At 29.5% G+C, this 20,045-nt stretch overlaps 2 protein-coding genes across 2 annotated transcripts; one reads left to right on the forward strand and one right to left on the reverse strand.

Annotated features, from left to right (window-relative positions):
• Positions 1–2,654: 2,654 nt before the first annotated feature.
• LOC101499318 (co-chaperone protein p23-2) lies at positions 2,655–7,339 on the forward strand. Its single transcript, XM_004489617.3, has 6 exons — positions 2,655–2,789; positions 3,394–3,577; positions 4,311–4,467; positions 6,018–6,046; positions 6,147–6,192; positions 7,106–7,339. The coding sequence occupies exons 1-6, from the start codon at positions 2,785–2,787 to the stop codon at positions 7,138–7,140; spliced, it is 456 nt and encodes a 151-aa protein (XP_004489674.1). The 5' UTR covers positions 2,655–2,784; the 3' UTR covers positions 7,141–7,339.
• A 1,771-nt stretch (positions 7,340–9,110) lies between these two features.
• LOC101499634 (FH protein interacting protein FIP2) lies at positions 9,111–17,202 on the reverse strand. Its single transcript, XM_004489618.4, has 11 exons — positions 17,045–17,202; positions 16,844–16,953; positions 15,703–15,837; positions 15,045–15,200; positions 14,521–14,604; positions 13,582–13,628; positions 13,424–13,497; positions 12,018–12,076; positions 11,363–11,422; positions 10,306–10,386; positions 9,111–9,579 (listed from the first exon to the last, which is right to left on the reverse strand). Exons 1-11 carry the CDS (start codon positions 17,091–17,093, stop codon positions 9,526–9,528), a joined length of 909 nt encoding a protein of 302 aa, XP_004489675.1. The 5' UTR covers positions 17,094–17,202; the 3' UTR covers positions 9,111–9,525.
• Positions 17,203–20,045: the final 2,843 nt, after the last annotated feature.

A 20,045-nucleotide genomic window follows, 5' to 3' on the forward strand; every position in this document is an offset into this window, starting at 1 on the left:
CAATATTATCTTTTAAAAAAATTAAATTTCATTTTGTTTCTACATATTTATGTTCGAAAAAATTTCTTCAAATTTTAAAAAATATTCCAACACAAATGAGCTATTTTGCTTTTATAGTTCTTTTTATTTAAATTTTTTCGTTATACTTTACATTGAAATTTATATACCAAATATCCAATTTTTTTTTCTATAGTCGTTTAATTTTTTTTTATAACAATTAAAAAAAAAATCTCCTAATCTGTAGGCAAATTAACAATGTTAACAACTCCCTCCTATCTTGATGATAAATTAACAGCTTGATTATATTTTATTAACAACTCTCTATTATTTTTCTTTTGAATCTAATATGATAATAAATAAATTAAATTATATTAAAAAATTCAAACAAAATACATTAAAATAAATAAAAAAGATATTACTTTGAAAAAAATACATCAAGTTTTAATTAATAATTTTTTCGTAAATGTCCTCCAATTCCACTTTAGTTAGTTAAAATTGGAGAACATTTAAGTGATTATCGTTAATTAAAATTTGATGTATTTTTTCTCAATGTAATGTATTTTTTTTTATTTAATGTATTTTTGTTTGATTTTATTAATATAATTTAGTTTATTTTTTTTTTATTTACTAGATCCTGAGAAAATACAGGAGAGAGATGTTAGTAAAATAGAATGAAGTTGCTAATTTGTCTTCAAAATAGAAGTGAATTATTAAAATAATATAATATGTTATTTGTTTTAACACGTCTATTTAACCACATTAATTTTGATGTATTTCTTTTCTACTAAATAAATATTCTGTTTTATGGGAGAGTAATAAATAAAAAATGATATAAAAGCAAAATATCCACATAAATGTGTTTCAGATAAAATTTAATTTTTTTAAAAGACAATTGTGTACCTGAAAAATTAAAAAAAGTTTTATAGTACACAAAGTTCAAATTTTCTAAAAGAGATATGTGTATCAGAAAATTTGAAAAACGTTTGCTTTTACACATAGTTCGATTTTCTAAAACACTTTTGTGTACTATAACACTTACTTAAGTTTTATGGTACACAAAGTTCAAATTTTCTTAAACTTCCAAAAAATCTATAAAAAATATCCGAAAATCAAAGTTAAATTTAATGGAGTAGAAAAAAATTATATTTTTTTGAAGAAAAAAGGTAAGATGGATAGTTTGTATAAAATGTGGATCAGGTATATAAATGTGAGATACAAGATAAAATTTTCAAATTTTGATTAGTAAATTTGTGTCAGGGTAAATACATCTTCAAATACTTTTTTTTTTGATAGTTTTATAAACAAAATCGATCACAAACATATTGAAGGATTATATTTATTAATTAAATTGAGAGCATCAAAATGACTAGTAAAATACATACTTTAATATATGTTTATAATTTGGATACATTTAAAGACTATATCAACAATATTTCATACTTTCAATGACCAAAATATCTATTTATCCAATTTTTTAATATAAAAAATACAACCAAACAAGTAATCATAATTTTTACTAAAAATATGCATATTATATAAAAAATACATAAAAGTTATTTAAGTTCATCAAAAGAATTTACTTAATCCATTTGTTAGTCTTTTTTTATATAAAAAAAAATAATCACTTTATTTAAAGAATAATCAATTTTAGAAGTTTTCTTTTGCTTAGAATATGAAAATAATATAAAATACATCTTTAAATAAAAAAATTGTTTTGAATAAATTTTCATAAAAATAATTTTTGATAATTTTTTTTATTAAAAAAAATGACTTTCATTATGGTGGTAAAACACAAATCAATTTATGTTTTTATTTCAAAAAATTATAACAAAAAATCTCTAAATTGAGGGGAGGAGACCAAAACAATTTAAAAATCATTTAATAATACTCTTTCGTTAAATCAATCTACAAAACCATTAAAAAAAATTATTCCATGATATCTTTAAATCAAACATGTCTTTATTTTCCTTCAATTCATTCCTCCTATTGAAATCTATCTTCTCCTTTCACGAAGAAAATAAATCTCAAGTAGTGAATGAAATTAGTATTAAAAAAGGTAGTGAATGAAATCGAATTTTGATGTAATCAAGCTTCAATCTAACCTTAGATTGAAAATATCACATGTTTGCATTTTTTTAATTAATTATTATTTTTTATAATGAAATAAACACAATATAAAACAATTTTACAGTGTCATTTGGTCACAATTCGGTGTGACTTTAGATAGTTAATTTTAAAATTATAATCCAATCACAACTTACCATGACTTTAGATAGTTGATTTTAAAACTATATAATACAATGTGACATATTAAATGTTTAGGATTATACGAAAATATAAAATTATTTTATATTGTATCTTTACACTCATGAAATAAATACATTTTTATATTGATTTTAATTTCTATACATTGACAATATAAAATATTTATACGCTGTCCGCAAACACATTACAATCGTTCAATTGCTTTTAAAAAGTAGTTACTATATAATTCAAACATTTTTAAGTATGAGATGATTGTGTAAAAATTATTTAAATGTATAAAAATGAGATATTTTTATATATTAAATATTTTTAACAACTACATGTTCTTAAAACATTTATCATTTCATTTGATAAAAAAATACATATTTTTTTAATTATATAAGTATATTTTTGTACTATGTTTTGAGCATTCCTCGTATAAATACATTAAGGAACAAAAATAAAAAGGAACAAGTGACGACATATCAAAGAATCTAAAATCCTGAAAGAAAGAAACGAAGTTTGACACTCACTGATCAAATGAGGTTTATCCTTTTCTTTCTGTCTTTTTGTTTTTTCTTTCGTTTTACTTTTGCTGAAATCTGAAACTTTTCTATGTTCTGATGTTAAAATAACATGATTACTTAATTTTATCACTACCCCATTTCTATTTGATGTTATTATTGCCTTTGCTACATTTGTTTCAACCATCAAAATCGTAGCTTTATCTTAATAATGAAAAAACCATGGAGTTTTTTGAAATATTGTTGACCCATTGGTTTGTAACATGTAAAATTTCAATTTTTTTAGCCATTTAAACAATATACTATTTTATTAAGTAATTGAATGTTAGTTTTAAATTGCCATATTTGATATTGTGGAGAATCACAGTTAAATATGCTGTTGACATTATGTCAATGATGTTTGTTACGGATTCTAAAAAAAGTTTTTTTGGTATTCGGTAATTTAGAGATTGTGATTTTTAAAGCAGAAAATGTTTTGGTTTCAATGGTTGTGGCGTTGTGGGGTTGCAGAGACATTATAAACTTTGATGTTGCGGCTCAAATTGCAGTCACAAAATTTTATGAAACCCTGAAATTGAAAAATTGTTTTTTCTTTAACTTTTTGTGTTTTTCGGTCTGTGTGTAGTCGCCATCCGGAAGTTCTGTGGGCGCAGCGGTCTGACAAGGTTTACCTGACTGTTGCTCTACCTGATGCCAAGGATGTTACTGTGAAGTGTGAGCCTCATGGTTTGTTTAGTTTCTCTGCTTCTAGGGTTCAACATGAATCTTACAGCTTTAGTTTGGAACTTTATGGATCAATTGAACCTGGGGTGAGTAAGCTCTTGTTGAATTTTGTTTTGCTGTGCAAAATGACATTTGAAAATTGCAATGCTTTTGTTTGATTCTGTGCATGCTTTGTGGTTGTATTCTAGTTTTAAATTTCAAATTGTTGGTTTGCATTATAAAGGTTAAGGAGACTTCCACGAGCACATCGCAACTGCAATTGCGGCTGCATTTATCTGCATTTTTTTGACTTTCTTACTTTACAAATTGTTCAGTTTTATCGATTGCGGATGGTTGACCATGGCGAAAAGCCAAAAATCCGATGTTTCAAGTTGTTGAGAGTCCCACACAAAATGAGATATCGCCTGAAAATATGTTTATGATTGGAAGGCATCTTTCACCTTACAAGATGATTTTGTAAGGTCTGAGTTTGGGCCAACCCAAGTTTTAAGATTGTATCAGAGCTTATCCGCAATTGGGCTACTCATGGCATGCACCAAATGTTCAGTCCTGTCGTTAGAGGTGTGTGTTGTGAGTTCCATATCAGATGAGATAAGACTTGGAAATATGTTTATGTAAGTGCGAGACATCCCTCACCTTATCACCTTACAAGCCGGTTTTGTAAGTGTTGAGTTAGGTCCAACCCTAATTTTAAGATAAGCCTCCAAATCCGCCATGGCCGATATTCGAAAACACTGCAATTGCGTGAAATATTTTTCCATATTTAGTTTTGAAAAGGTTGGATAGTCCTGTATGTAAATTTGCCATTGTGGTCTGTAGGGTTGTAAAACTAAAACTAGCTCAAGAAACATACTATGCTCAATCCAGAAAGGACAAAGAGGTTGGTGGAAAAGGCTACTGAAGTCTGAAGAGAAACCTGCACCATACCTGAAGGTTGATTGGAATAAATGGTGTGATGAAGATGAAGAGTCAGATTGTAAGTTTTCATTATCATAATTAATTTTCTGATTGGCATTTCAAATTTTCATACTCTAATTCATCATGAGCATTTATATCTATATGGACATCCATGTGATTTCTACATGTTAGTTTGAAGAATATTCTCTCTTACAATTCAACATGATCATTTATCTCTGTATGTACATTCTCTTCGAATGTCATGAATTATCTACTTCAGATATGTGATAAGTGAAAACACGCACAAGAACACAAGCGATTGATCCCAAAGTTCGGCTAATTGTGCTTATGTCTCTTACAATAGAGTGACTGTTGTGATTTTTGATTGAGCAAGATTAGATTATAGATTACAACTTATGTTTAAATTAAATCCCTGAACTGTACTACTAGGGGGCTCCGCTCCCTGCACCCCTGAACTTCCTCTTAGTAACCCAACAAATAGACGGGCCAAACCCAAAGAAAAGATGCTCTCCTTGCACTTTCCGCTCCATTTGCTATGCGGGAGCGATTGTCCACCATTCATGTATGTATAAGTCGAATCATACACAACAAAGGCGATATTACGAAAAGTTGTCAGAAGTTGAATAGGAAACCTACACAATATCGAGGCCAACATTATGCTCTCACGTAGTCAGTCAAAAGTACCTTATCTCTCCGAGACCCACTCCTATGACCTTGCTTTCAAATATTACCATATTAGGCACTAATTTGATGCCTATACTCGGATTCCAGGCTTTACTAGATATTGTCACTTTCTTTCTTCACTACTACTCTTGTTCTGTCAGGTCATTCGACTGTTTGTCTCATATCTTCTCCTGCAACTGGGTCATTGATTTAGGTGCAACTAAATTGTCATGCATACTGTCTGTAGTTCGATATTTCATGTAAGAATAAAGTATATTGTGGTCGATTGTCATTTTGTGCATGAAAAGATTCAACAGGAGCTTCTTCTTATCATGTGTAGATTGGAGCAAAGCTTATATTCATATTCACCTATACACTTAACAAGAATGAAGTAATAAACTGTATTTGTGAAAAAACTATTTCTATCTATACTTGATTAACTTGTGTTAGTTTTAGAGAATATTGAGCTGAAACTATCTCTCATGTCTTGTGCTTTATTTTTTATTAATAGTATATAGAGACAAGGAAACTAACAATAAATGCATTTCCATTCTTCCTGTTCTTTAGGCTTATTTTTCCTCATAAAGTGGTTTTTATTCATTTTCCGTTTTCATTTTTTATTAAAAATAATGTCATAGCATTCCTATATCATGTTTTTTCAAAGATTTGTAGAAAAACAATGAAACAACTTATTGTTTTCTGTACAAATCTCTGGAAATGGAAAAAAAGGTGAAAATCAAGCAACATGTTTGTAACTTAATGCAAAATTAAGAAATGAATACAAAATAATATTTTTCTCAAATTGAATAGACTTTTACCTTTGGTGTCATATTGGTTCAACAACCTTGCTTTGTTATTTATATAAGTTCGTCAGGATTAAAATTAAATCGATTACTGGTCAGTATTTTACTCGTCTAATTTAAGTTTCTTTTGGAATTATTACAGATGAGTTGATATCTGACGACGATGGACGAGTAAGTTAATTTTTTCACTTGTCAAATGTAATTTTGAGTTGTAGAGTTTAACAAACCTCCAGGTACTTGATCTTGTTCAATGCATGTTGTTGTTATGCAGTTTGCTGGTGAAGATGATGAAAGCAGTGATGATGAAGGAATGTTATGTGAGTAGTGAATTCATTGCATCTTTGCTTTTAGTGAGATTGATTCTTTAAATTGCTTACCAAAATGATATATTTTTGGCAATGTTGATGTCAATGTAGAATATATGCTATGAGATACTTTAATTTATTTCGTAGTACAAAAATAGTATTTTGACACACAAGTTTGATAAAAAATTTCAACAATAATTTTGGATGGTTAACACAGTTCAAATGTGTAGTTAATTACGTTCAGTGGATGGTTAATGAATTGTAACACTTTGTTATATTCACTAACCATCCAATGAATGTAATTAACCACAATTTTTTCAGGTGTTCAAATATATATGTTATACATTCATCATCCAAACTATGTACAAATATACATGATTTTCAGATGTTGAAAGATACATGATATTCCATTAACCACAATTTCAGTTTGTGGTTAATGAGTTGTGACACTCTGTTATATTCATTAACCATCCATTGAGTCTAATTAACCATATATTGGAACTGCGTTAACCATCCACATTTTTGTCTCATTCTGTGTCAAAATAATACATCTCTTCATTGTGTATGGTTAAAATATACCAGTGCATGCCTCCTGATATAACTCTGTCAATATTTTTTATTAAAAAAAAAAGTATGAAGATCTTTCTTTTGTCACAATTTGCATTTCGTCAACAACCGTTACATTTTATTTTTATTTAATCACGAGATATATACGGTCTGTGTAAATCAGTTTTACACTGACATCCAATAAAATGATAGTATGGTATGAAAAAGATAGATCTGTTATTAAATGTCTGTGTAAAATTGATTTACACCGTAAGTGAGTGTGTATGTTCATTAAACCCGAGTTATTTGGTATGCTCATTTTATGTGTCATTTGTGCTCTTCTTTCTTTCCACCTAACATTAATGATTATTATGTGCAGATCTCCCTGACTTGGAAAAGGCTAGAGGAAAGTAACTCTTACAGTACTAACAAAAGTTGAAGAAGCTTCAAGGAGATGGAATCATATGGAACTGTTAGATAGGTGCATGGATAGACTACTTTATAAGAAACATTGATATTATTTGTAGCTGTCCTGTATATAGAATCTGAGTAGTGTTTTGGAATCTGAAAACAATCTTGATCTTCTTTGATGTGAATGATGGTGGTTGCATCACATAGGGCTCGATTGATATAGATTTTAAAAAAGTTTTAAAAAAAGTGATTTTGGCACTTTACACATTTACAAATTATTTTTTTTTAAGAGATTTTTAAGAAAATGAGAAGCAATTTTGTGTTTGTCTTTTGTAGTGAAAATCATTCTTTAAAATAATCAATTATGAAAAATGATTTTTTTGAAAGCTACTAAAAAAACTTTCTCATTAGTAAAAAAAAATTCTCATTTTAAACAATTTTTAGATGATTTTTTAAAAAAACTATTACAAACATAAACTTTCAAAAGAGATTATTATTATCTTTTTAAATTGTGATTATTTCACTAAAAAAATTGTAACAAACACATCCATAATCTAACCTCTTTTATTTTTATTCAAAATCTTTTCTTTTTTTGAGATTATATACAACCATGACATCAATTATTGTCAATTCAAGTTTGCATTTTGATCATAAATGCTATTTTTTTAATCCATTTTTGCATGTATTAAACTTCACCTAACTTTGACTTTGTATTTGAAAAATGATAATTTGGATATAACTCCAACTTCGATCTTTTGATAAAACATGATATCATTTGACAAATGAAACTTTTTCACATATAAACTTGTCTTTATTTAGGCTTTTTTTAGCTTGTATTTTAGTTAACACAAGGAGTTTCCTTGTATAATAGCAAATAGTAAAAATTTTGTGCAAGATTGTACAAAGATTTTGTCACGTATTATTAGAAGGAAAACTTTTTGTAAAAGTGTGAAAAATCAACATGTTAATTTTGAGTTTCATATAGAATTTGTTTGGTATTAACCAGAACTTAGAATATGAAATACATATAAAAAATCAAACTCAACTCGAGGATCTGTTGACAATCACCACCCCACTCCATCATTTCCTCCATAGTTAACAAAGTGAAGGAATCATAGAGCTATCTTCTACTTGCCTTATGTAAACATCCTCAAGTTTTAAACCATCACTAAAGATATTCGCGATAATAATACCCATCTTCTCAAAAATAAGGGAGAATGAGCTATGTAAGGGAAGTGAAGAGGGTAGTGGTAGAAAAGAGGGGACAACAAATATGAATATTACATAGTTTTGGACAAGAAAGTTGTGTTTGAATTAATTATATATATTTTGAAATGGAATAAAATGATATTGTATTTTATTGTTTGATTTTTTTTTTAAAGTTGGAATAGAATGAAAAGTGTCCTCATCTGATTCCATTATTTATTCTCATTTATATTCAAATTTTGTTCTATTTATTATAAAATATTTAAACAATAGAATGTTACTTATGTCGCATTTCACTCAACTCCACCTTGTTCTATTCTATTATGTTCCACATCATTAAATTATATACCACTAATCCAAAGATACCTCAAGAGTCTGGTGTCCCAATTATAAGGGTGTGCACCTTGGGCAAAGTCTCGAATATAAGATCTCTAAGCTTTGGTAACCAGTGAACCTAATTATAAAATGCCTAAAAATACACAATTACCCATACACAAGAAAGCAAACACAATCTCACATGATTATACATAGTTGGAGAATCCGTTATTATTTTTTATTTTAATAGTACAAATTTTCTATATTATATGATATGTTTTATTTTTTATTTCCTAAAATCTCTCCTTATTTCAAGGAAGAGAATTTATTGTATTCTCTCTATTTAAACCAGTTGAGATTTATTCCACTACTTTTTCTTGTATTCTTTCTATTTATTCCACTACTTTTCTCTATTTTTTTCTACATACATAATATAAATAACACAAAAGAAAGCAGTAAAATCTCACATGACCCTATCACAATTATGAGGTTTTTAACCACACACATCATGCTCAAGTGGCATGAGAAACAGAATATGCACAAGATGATTCACAGATTATAAATGGTAATATTACAATTTTCTTTAACTGGATAAATAAATAAAAAAATTGACAAACCACACAAGAAAATACCAAATATGAACAAAAGCCTAAATAAATGGCTTCTTCCTCATAATGACAGCATGTTGGAGAAGATCATCACAGCAGGCACAACCACAACATCAATCAATGCCAAATACACCACTTCATGAGCAGCAATATTAAGTACTCTCAAGACGCGACAACTTTCAACTTTACAAGTTAACTCATCTTTGAGATTCTTTAACCATATCTCAACTTCTCAATTTTATTATCTTCAGTTCAAATATTATCTGATTGCTCCTAGCAAATTGGCACCATCAAGCTTTGCTCCTTCCAAGTCCTGATTAATAAAATGGAATGAAAAATGTTAGATTATTATATTTTGAACACAAGAGTAAACTTGCCATATTTATCCCATCCACTATTTCCTTGTGTTAGCTTAATTTATGCTAGCCATAAGAAGAGGACAGCCAAAACCAGAAAATAAACAAGATTTCGCCTAAAAACCCTGGCTTTAAAACATAAATAAACAAGAGGAGCATTAAATTAAATCAAAGAGAAATTGAAAACATTCAATGTGATCCTACAAGGTGCGCATTTAACTATTCATTTCATTGCCAAAAACTCAGCTGCTATATAGGAATTATCCATTCTACACGATTAATTAGTCCCGTGCCAATACAGAATGATTTCCCTGTTTTGCGAGGTGCCAAATACTGGTTATGTTTATGAACAAGACACACACACGCTACTTATACTGACACGTTGACGCCAAAGGTAATTTGAAGAAGTGACAAAAATTGAGTGTAACTACATATGTCGCTGTCGTATTGGCTTCGAACACTGACAGACCTTAAAATTGCACAAGGCAATGCCATTAAATACCCCGCAAGTTTCTCCTCAGCCAATCATATTAATGGGAATTGGAATTTTCAAATTAGCAAAAGTCAGGACCATAACAGGTGAACAAAGTCAAATGGAAAATACTGATTAGCCGATCAAGAATATCATAAACATCAAAGACATTTATTTAAAAGAACTAAAAAGATTCAGCTCATTTACATACTGTATTTCGAAGATTGACATGACGCAGATATGCTCGTTGAAGGTTAGCACCCTTCAAGTTGGCATTGTTCAGCTTTGCACCCTGAAATACAGGGGAATTGATTTCAATCAACTAAGCAAAAATAGGAAAACAATATTTCACACTGCCATTGTAATGATTTCATTGAAGAAACTCAACTTAAATAAGCAAGACTCCTATCATTGTGTCTGGGGAATTTTCCCAACTTACCACCATAGCAAAGAGATAGTTTATAAGACAATAACTCATGACATCATGTCTCAAGGCAGAAGCCTCAATGTTGTGCCAAGGTTGATAATTTACGTATGATACACGAGCATGTTTACATGTTGAACAGTAATACATGTATGATGCCCCGTAAGTGCAGCTTAAATAGTAAAAGGTTGTGGAGACATTTGATGTGCTGGGGTGCGAGTTCAAATTCACAATACCCCTCTTCTCAACACTTATTGTGTGTGCGTTTCGCTGCTAAACTATTTGAAACCAAAAAAAAATACATGTATTGAATGCTAGAAATAAGCAAATGTTGCAAGTTTCTAGGTGCTACAAATATCAGACTTGAAACTCCAATTTACATAAATTTATGTTATCCAATACAACCTCCGTCCCTTTTTATATGCACCCATTATTTTTTCACATATATTAGTAAGTAGTGCATTTAATGAGTCCATTTTATGCATTGATGTTCCTACAATAACCTTTGTATTTGAATATATCTAACTTGACTTTTCATATTTCATAATAAATTAAAGTATTAATAAGGGGTGTGTTGGAAAGAAATAATAAATGCACCTAATAATTTGAAAAGGTGCTTATATTTAGCGACAAATTTTTCTGTCAAAAAAGTACTTGTAATTAGATACAGAGATAGTATTTTGCATAGGTAGACAGCAAACACATCATAAATACTTTTCATAATGCAAGGTGATAATCTTCTAGGTGAGTTGTGTAGAAATGATCAACGCATTTGTTTTTCTTTGTTTGCACGAAACATCTGCATCCATATTATATTCACCCATATAGGTTCACATTATCGTACCTTTAAATTAGCTCCTTCCAGAACAGCTCCCTCCAGATTAGCATTAGTAAGATCAGCATTCTGTGAAGTAACAAAGTATTAAGTAATTAATCATCTCAATCTTTTAATCAAGACACAAATTATCCTCTGGAAATATATTATCTGAATACTTTCATTTGTCACTGAACATTTAGCGATTAAATAAAATGTGAATAAAACATTTACCAAATTAAGGTGGTCAATCCACCACTTGATTGATTTGTACACTAATTTTCATTGACTAAAATTGTTGCCTAAGCATTACAACAATAGTCTATGTTGGCCAAATCATTTAGAGCTAAATGGTGTCAATAGATTGATTTATGATGGGATTTTCTCATGTCATTTGATTCATGCAATTGACTATACCTAGTTGATAAAGGCTTTTGTTGTTGCTCAAGAGTTCTAGGAAGAAACAATATTGAGGCGAGTTTACACATTCCACTTCTAACGAAAATGACAGAAAGGAGAATATACAGGAATACACTTTATCCCCAAATTACTAAAAGTACATAAGAAACAAAAAATGACACAAAAATAAAAAGCTTTTAGAAAACAAACAGAACAGCATGAAAAATATAAAAAAAAATTAAATTATTAATTATTATACAAAGATAAAGATTCAAGTTCGGCAAACCTGTAGATGTGCAGATCGCAGGTCTGCTCCACAGAAGCTACAATCTACTAAACAAGCATCTGCAAAATAAAAGTTTTAAAGTTTAAAACAAATAAACTACATTTACAGAAATACTGTACAATATACTACTACAAACTACAAACAAATGCATAGTGTCCTCATTCTGTTTCAGTATACCAAGAAAATTACTTGGATATTGCAAACCAAGTTAAAAATATTATGTCAGATGCTACGAGAATAGAAAGGTAACCTCAAAAGTTGGACTTGGTTTTCACACTGGATTTGTTTCCTATTTGTTGTTCACATAGATAGTAAGGAATATGGATGCTCACTACAATGTCATAGTTACCTATATTCTCCCTTATCTTTTATCAAGTTCATCATTACACCCCAAATGCCATTTTCGATCAAACCAAGCATACTGCTCATTCAAACTAGCCTAAGTCATGTTGAATGAAGAAAAGATAAAATGAAAAGATTTCATTCATAACAGGAAAAAGTTTATGACTTTCTGTTATTATTCTTATAATACAAATAAGGCATGTCTGTTCTGTTAACTGTCTAATGTCGGTAAGGAAGTTACATATCTTCACAAAATACAAAAAAAATAACTGACACTGGCATGCTATGGAATGAAGAAACAGATATATATTAATCCGGTCACAAATTAGTGTGCAAACTCATTGAGGTGTAACAGAAGATTCCACTAAGAAGAAGTATGCGCCGAGACTTGACCAAGTTACATAACCTTTTAATTTGGTATTGGATATACTAACTAGGAAAATCCAAGAGTTATTGCCACAATGCATGTTTCTTGTGGATTATCTTGATTTGGATTTCTTGTGAACTAAGAAACCTTTATTTGAAACCATAAAATTATCTTGATTTAGATGGTTTGACTAAAAAAAATTCTACTTTGATCTACTCCAATAGATCGATCCATGTCATAGTGAGATAAGGTATGGTTTTTATTAGCATTAGAAATTTTCTGTTAAATGCATAAAGCAGAAATAACAAGGAAATACGTGACACTTATACTTCGTATCGACTCCAAACATCAGAATTGATAATAAAAAAAAAAAAAAAAGCAGATAACCATATATAAATATACTAACAGACCTTGTAGATTTGCACTTTGAAGGCATGCACCAGCCAATAAAGCACCACGGAGATTTGCCCCAGTAAATTCACATCTTCCCTAGGAAAGATGAAATAATTAAGAGGCCTGCTAGCATAAACGGATTTAAAATACAAAATTTTCTGAGTGACTGACTTACTCACGCAAAGTTGCATTATGAAAGATGGAGCCCTCAGCATCTACATCCTATAAAATTATATAGGTTATAGGTCAACATGTTAATAAAATTTAAGAGGAATGCAGCAACACACTCTTTATACTAACAGACCTTGTAGATTTGCACTTTGAAGGCATGCACCAGCCAATAAAGCACCACGGAGATTTGCCCCAGTAAATTCACATCTTCCCTAGGAAAGATGAAATAATTAAGAGGCCTGCTAGCATAAACGGATTTAAAATACAAAATTTTCTGAGTGACTGACTTACTCACGCAAAGTTGCATTATGAAAGATGGAGCCCTCAGCATCTACATCCTATAAAATTATATAGGTTATAGGTCAACATGTTAATAAAATTTAAGAGGAATGCAGCAACACACTCTTTAATACATACTTTCCAACACATTTTATTTGATTTGTTAAAATTTACATAGGTCCCACCAAAATATGTGGGTCCCATATAAATTTGGTGGGACCCATGTGTATTTTAACCAATCAAATAGTGTGTTAGAAAGTGTGTGTTAACGAGTGTGTAGCTATCATTATTGAAAATTTAAATCTAAATGGTGATGTGGTTAATAGCTCCCAAATATATAATCTCATAACAAACTAAACAATAAAAGCATGCATGCAATATTAAAGGTTTCAAAGAGCAATCCAGACAAAAATCAGTGATCATTAAGTACTACACCACTATCAATCATTTACATCAATATATTTTAGGTTTGTTTGGATTGACTTATTTGAGTTTATCTACTGATATAAGCACTTGTAAGAATGTTTAGGAGAGCTTATGTAAATAGCTTATGACATGTTCATAAGCTGTTTTAAGCCTATTTCCATAGGTTTTCCAGGATAGTTATTGAAAACAGGTTATAGCTTATATGAAAAACAATTTGACTTTATTTTATTTTTTGTTATAGAAATAGCTTAAACATAAGTACTTATTTGATAAGTGTTTATACTAAAAGCACGTAATTAATTTGTTTATTTATGTTGAGGACAAGTATCTTTTGGCTGGACAATAAAGTTGGACTATAAGCTGTGTGCAAACTATTGAAAGCTTAAACCCACGAACAGCCTGAACTAACTTTAGCTCAAGCTTCAGTAATTTTAAACCTAACTTGCCTTATATTATACATACAGCCTGAATGAACTGGCCAAATTGATATCCCCAAATATGAAGATCAGTTATATTGATACTTACCCGAAACTTTGCGCATTGAAGATTTGCTCGTGAAAAGAACACATTTTTAAGACAAGCATAGCTGAAATCCACAAATGATAAATCCTGAAAATCATAAATTGAAGAGATCAAGACTATGTCAGGGATGATGTTAGTGAGCATATTATCTTCCCCAAGTTTATCAGTTAAAAGTTCTATTGAATATGATGACTTAGATCTCTGTCTTATATTGCGTTAACTTGAAGAAAATGGTAACTGAAATAAGTTTCTCTACCCAAGGTAGCACATTAATTCATCCTTTGGAGCATTCTTCAATTGCCCCAATTGTATAATATATAAGATTTAAGATAAGAACACACATTAATTTGAATAATTTTATTCACATATTTGAGCTTACAACTTCCAAGTATTAACATAATTGAAGTTACTGAGATATATAAGAAAATGCACAACTTTCTCCAAAACTGAAATTCAAAGTAATCACAACCTTAGTATTGCAAGTAAACTGAGATATATTTTATAAAATGTATGGTTCAAGAATTTACCAGTTTAGAGAGGTCGATGCCAGAAAGATTAACCCCTCGAAACCTGACTCTCTCAGATTGTATACACTTGATGATGTCAGTACGTGTCAACTCTGTACGAAGCTCATCGTCTTCCTTCCTCTTATAAAGGACAGTTTGGATTCCATCAATAAGCCCCTATCATTTTCCATGTGATCATAGGTTTTACAAGTTCATTTTAGACTTAAGTTTCAGTTTCTTTTCCATTTAGTAAAGTAATTGGAAAAAAATACAAGAAGAAGGTATATAAGAAACTTAAAGTTTAACATCTGTCAAGTGTAAGTATGCAAATATCTGTTTATGATATAGAAAAGGATGGTTTCAAGTTAAGATGGAGAAAATTTCCATTGCAGAAACCTCTTCATGATACAACAATCACAACAAACGTGATCCTTGCACTCTAAGTTTTACTACGGGAAAAAAAATTGAAGAATTACAAAAACGTATTCCCAAATTATATATTTTGAGGGGGAAAAGGGTTAAATGACACTAGTTGTCTTTAGGGTCATGCAAGTACAACTAACCTAAAGCACATGCTACATTAAAACAATAATAAAAAAATTAAAATGAAGTCTACTCATGCAAGTATTGCTATTGCACACTTGAAATAAAGCAAAAAATAATAAAAAGTTGTGCTCACAAGTAGTTGATAGTACTCAGCCTCTCTTAACAGCTCTGTATATTCAGCTTCGTCAAGAGTCGGCACCACGCCATCCCGTAACCAATTGAGAATGTGTCTGAAGTACTTACCATCCCTATCAACAAACACATACCCCTGCAATGCAAACACACATTGCCACTGTCCCCAAATCAACAAATATAACAAAATCCATAATTTGATGATTATACAGTTTTATTTTATAGATAATAGTAATTACATAACCATGAGGCCTCATATCATAGTCTTGTCAGTTGTCATATACTTTCAATTTAATTACCATAATACTAAGCAAATATCCAAACTACTCCTCAAATTGGTCATGACAAAAAACATTGAGACCTATTTAATCTCCAAGAAATAAAAATATTAATTTGGTTTTTAAGAATCTCAAATGTAGGCATGATTAGTTACTAATAGAAACAACTAAAATGCTATGAAGCACAAACATGAACACTAAACATGACACTGACACATAGACCTGATAATAATTTAAAAAAATAAAAGTGATTAAGTATAATTACTTGGAACAGTGTGGTGTCAGTGTCAGACACCGACACGGGTCAAACACTAGAGTCTAGACACAAGGACTAATGACTATTGGGCCGAAAGGTAAGTAAAGATCAGTCAAAATTGTTCCATAACCCGAGATGGAACTCGGGGAAAGGACACATGAACTAATCTATATTGAGTCAGGAGGTAAGTAAAGTCTAGTCACAATTTGTTCCATCACCAGATATCGAACTCAGTATCACCCCAGCCTATACCTTTAATGTATGTTTGGATGGACGTTTTGGAAGGGAGTACTTGCTACTTATTTTTCTTTTTTGAAATTAAAGAAGCTATATAATATTTCTAAAAATGAATTAAGGGTGATTGAAATGTTATATAATCATTTATCATGTTATTCTTTCAATTTTTATACAAATAAAGAAGTTGCTTCTTCTTCTCCACCAATGAATCCAGCCTCCAAATCCAATAAAAACAAGAATGATTGTTGTATGGACAATTGTTACACAGCACTCAAAAAGCAAAATTTCTTAACCTATAAAACCCAAATTTGGGAAATGAACAAAATTGATAATAGTAATAGTAATAATAGGAAAAAAGAGGGATTGTGTGCCTTGTGAGGATCTTGAGAGAGAGTGTGGCGACCACTGAACATAGCAGCGAGCATTGAATCAGGTTCACGCTGTGTAAGTGTATCCGTCGTTGTACAGAATTTCTTACCTCCTGCAAACGATAAAATCAAAATCAAAATCAAAACCAAAATCAAAAAGTGTAGTGTGGAAAGAAAGGAAAAGATTAAATTGATTGAATGAACCTATGTTGAGACGAATCATGGAACAGCAATCGGATTGAAACTCCTTCATTGTTGCTTCCTGTTCATGCTAGACTGCTCACCGGATATACTGCAGTTTTGATTTCATGGAGTAGCCAAAATTCATTATGTCATTTTCTTACTTATTATCAAAATAAAAAATTATTTTAATAAGAGTAATAATTGGAATTGGAATTATTTTAATAAAAGTTAAATATATCTAATGATGTGTGATTCAGGAATAATATAAAAATTCTTTATACGGCATATGTAAATTAAATATTGTAATAAACAATAATTTAGAGATATTTTAAAAATAATAAAGAAATTTTATGATTATTTTGTGTTTGTTTTACATACTAAAATTAATTTTTTTAAATCATCCTTGAAACAAGTACGTGTAAGAATGTTTAGATAGGTTATCTCTATTTCATAAATAGCTTATTTCATATCTTCAAACAATTAGATTCATTGATGTTGTTTTTCAAAAACTGATGCCAAAGTGAATAAATTGGTTCAAAGACAAAATAAGGTGTATAAATGACAAGAGTCATAATTGACGAGCATCATGTTAATAAATGTTTTAGGAACACTTATTAAACAATAAAAAAATTAAAAAAAAATCACTTTTTACAATTTTATCGTTTGAATTATACAGTTTTTAAGTTTTTTTATTTATATTAATTGTTAGTATTTCTCTTCATTCAAAATGGTATATTTTTTATTTTCTCTCATATATTTCTCCTCTCAATATTCACAAAAGTGAGGAGAAAGAGAAAAGTCATGAGACCCACTATTTTTATCTCTTTGTTCTTATCTTCTCTTCTTGCCAATCAAGAGAAGTTGGTTAACTCTCTCTTCTTTATTTCTCTCTTGCTTATATATCTCTAATCAATCAAAGGGTTAAAGTTGTTTCGATAAAGTGATATTGATCTCTTTCGATTTAATTATTGTTCTCAAGTTTGAATCCTATGAATATAGTTTTATTAAAATTCTTGAGAGAGAGTTTTATGGTTCGTATAATCTTTTAACACCAAAAGCTTATTTTTTATATACCTATCACCACTCCCCTCTAACTAGGTAGGACACATTGAAAACAAAGTCTTCTCAAGTGTTTTATAACCTTATTGCATTCCAAAATTTAAACTTTAGAATTAAACTAAATAAGACATGGATATCACATCCAATTGCTTTTGGATTCCTAGTAGGGTGTTTAAGATATGTGTTTGTATTAAGCATTTATATGTAATTTGATTTAGTTTAGAAAAAAAAGTACGAAAATAAATTATTTTATGGGTCATGTTATGTTAAATTTTACTATTGAGTTTAGCCTAATTGACAAGTGTGTTAAGTTGAGGAGTAGGATCTAATGGGCTTCCTTTGAATGCTTTCTCCTCCAATTAAGAAGCATTCAGACCAAAGGTAGGGAGATCAAGTAGAACATATTGTGTGTGACGTATACATGTGTGTACGTTCGTCCGACATCACATATTTGTTCTGATGAAATGATGTCTTCGAGAGGTATGTCAATTTACAGTTGTTTAAATCATGAATGTGATGTTCTAAATTTTGGTATAGATTCAATAAATCTTGTATGTATTTCAAAAGAAATAATTAATAAACTAATTAAAGATGAGGTTTTGCTTCATCTAGATTGTTCAAACATTGAACAACATGTTAGTTATATTAGAAGGAAACTTACCAAAACAAATAGAAAAATGTTATACTCGTAATTAAGATTTTGGAATTTATTCATATCGACATTTGTGGTCCTCAAAAACCAATCTTGTCTGGAACACATGTATGATTATTTATTATATTTATACTAAAATTTAGATCACCACATTCGTGATATAAACAACAACAAGTCGACATACATCTCAAAGACGTCCCCGAAATAAATTTGTAATGCAAGAGGAACCTATCCATGTGTATACGCTAAAAATGAGTTTCTTCCACTTGATCTTTACACCCTTTTGTTTGAATGCTTCTTCAATGAAAAATAAAGATTTCAAACGAAGTTTTTACATAGTCAAGTGGAGGTATTGTGTTTTTAAATAAAACTCAATATCCACCCGTTAAAGATATTAGGTACATTAGACTCAACTTTAACTTAACACACTCGTCAATTTGGATAAACTCTATAATAAAATTTACATACGTTGATTAATATAACCATACAAATATAATGGACTAAGAGGACAGGCATTATATGATACATTCAACCCATTTTATTAAAACAACAATGTCAGTCAATAGAAGTCTAAAGATAAAAAATTATAACATTCTTCCACTTAGACTATATACTTCGAGTTTTATTAAGTTTAAAATACATATTGAAAACCATCTATTGGTTGAACATATGTGTCCACGTGACAAACTAAATATTTTCAAAATACATTATAATAGTAAATGAGATGATTTTATAGTTTGGTAATATAAAATATAAAATTAAAAATAAAAAAGTGGAATTTCTTATTATCTTATATGATTGAATAAAATAGTGAGAACTTTTATGTAAAAAGAAAAAGTGAGAACTTTTTATGTTTGAAATAGATATTTATATGGATTTAATTTACATGCATGATGACCGTAAAAGATTTTATATTATTAACACGTTACAATCAATTATTTACGTGATATTATAAGTAGTTATGATAAAAAATAAATATTTTTAATGATTTAATATTTGTGATTATTTATTTTTTTATAAAAAATCAATATATATATATATATATATATATATTAAATAAACATTACTCAAAGCAATAGTGTCTTAGAAACAATACCACATCCAAAACTAATACAATAGTGTCTTAGAAACAATACTACATCCAAAACCAATCACCAAAAACAAAATCAAGGAAAATTAGCTCCCAAACATAAACAACCTAAGGGATTGACTAAAATCAAACACAAATCTCTTTAATTTTGCGGCAATCCAAGACCAAGATAAAATTTTCATTCGATCAACAATTTGTGGCACCACAATGATTGCACTCTT

The sequence above is a fragment of the Cicer arietinum genome, chromosome 2 (assembly GCF_000331145.2).
Source record: "Cicer arietinum cultivar CDC Frontier isolate Library 1 chromosome 2, Cicar.CDCFrontier_v2.0, whole genome shotgun sequence".
Lineage (NCBI taxonomy): Eukaryota > Viridiplantae > Streptophyta > Magnoliopsida > Fabales > Fabaceae > Cicer > Cicer arietinum.

Bases quoted from the DNA above. Each gene is read 5' to 3' on its own strand.
- LOC101499634 (XM_004489618.4), bottom strand. From the start codon at position 17,093: ATGAAGGAGTTTCAATCCGATTGCTGTTCCATGATTCGTCTCAACATA. The intron at 15,201-15,702 runs GTGAGCACAACT...GGAAAATGATAG, and splicing joins CTGAGTACTATCAACTACTT to GGGCTTATTGATGGAATCCA. The intron at 10,387-11,362 runs GTACGATAATGT...CCTGTATTTCAG, and splicing joins TGGAAGGAGCTAATTTAAAG to GGTGCAAAGCTGAACAATGC.
- LOC101499318 (XM_004489617.3), top strand. The intron at 4,468-6,017 runs GTAAGTTTTCAT...GAATTATTACAG, and splicing joins TGAAGATGAAGAGTCAGATT to ATGAGTTGATATCTGACGAC. The intron at 6,193-7,105 runs GTGAGTAGTGAA...TATTATGTGCAG, and splicing joins TGATGATGAAGGAATGTTAT to ATCTCCCTGACTTGGAAAAG.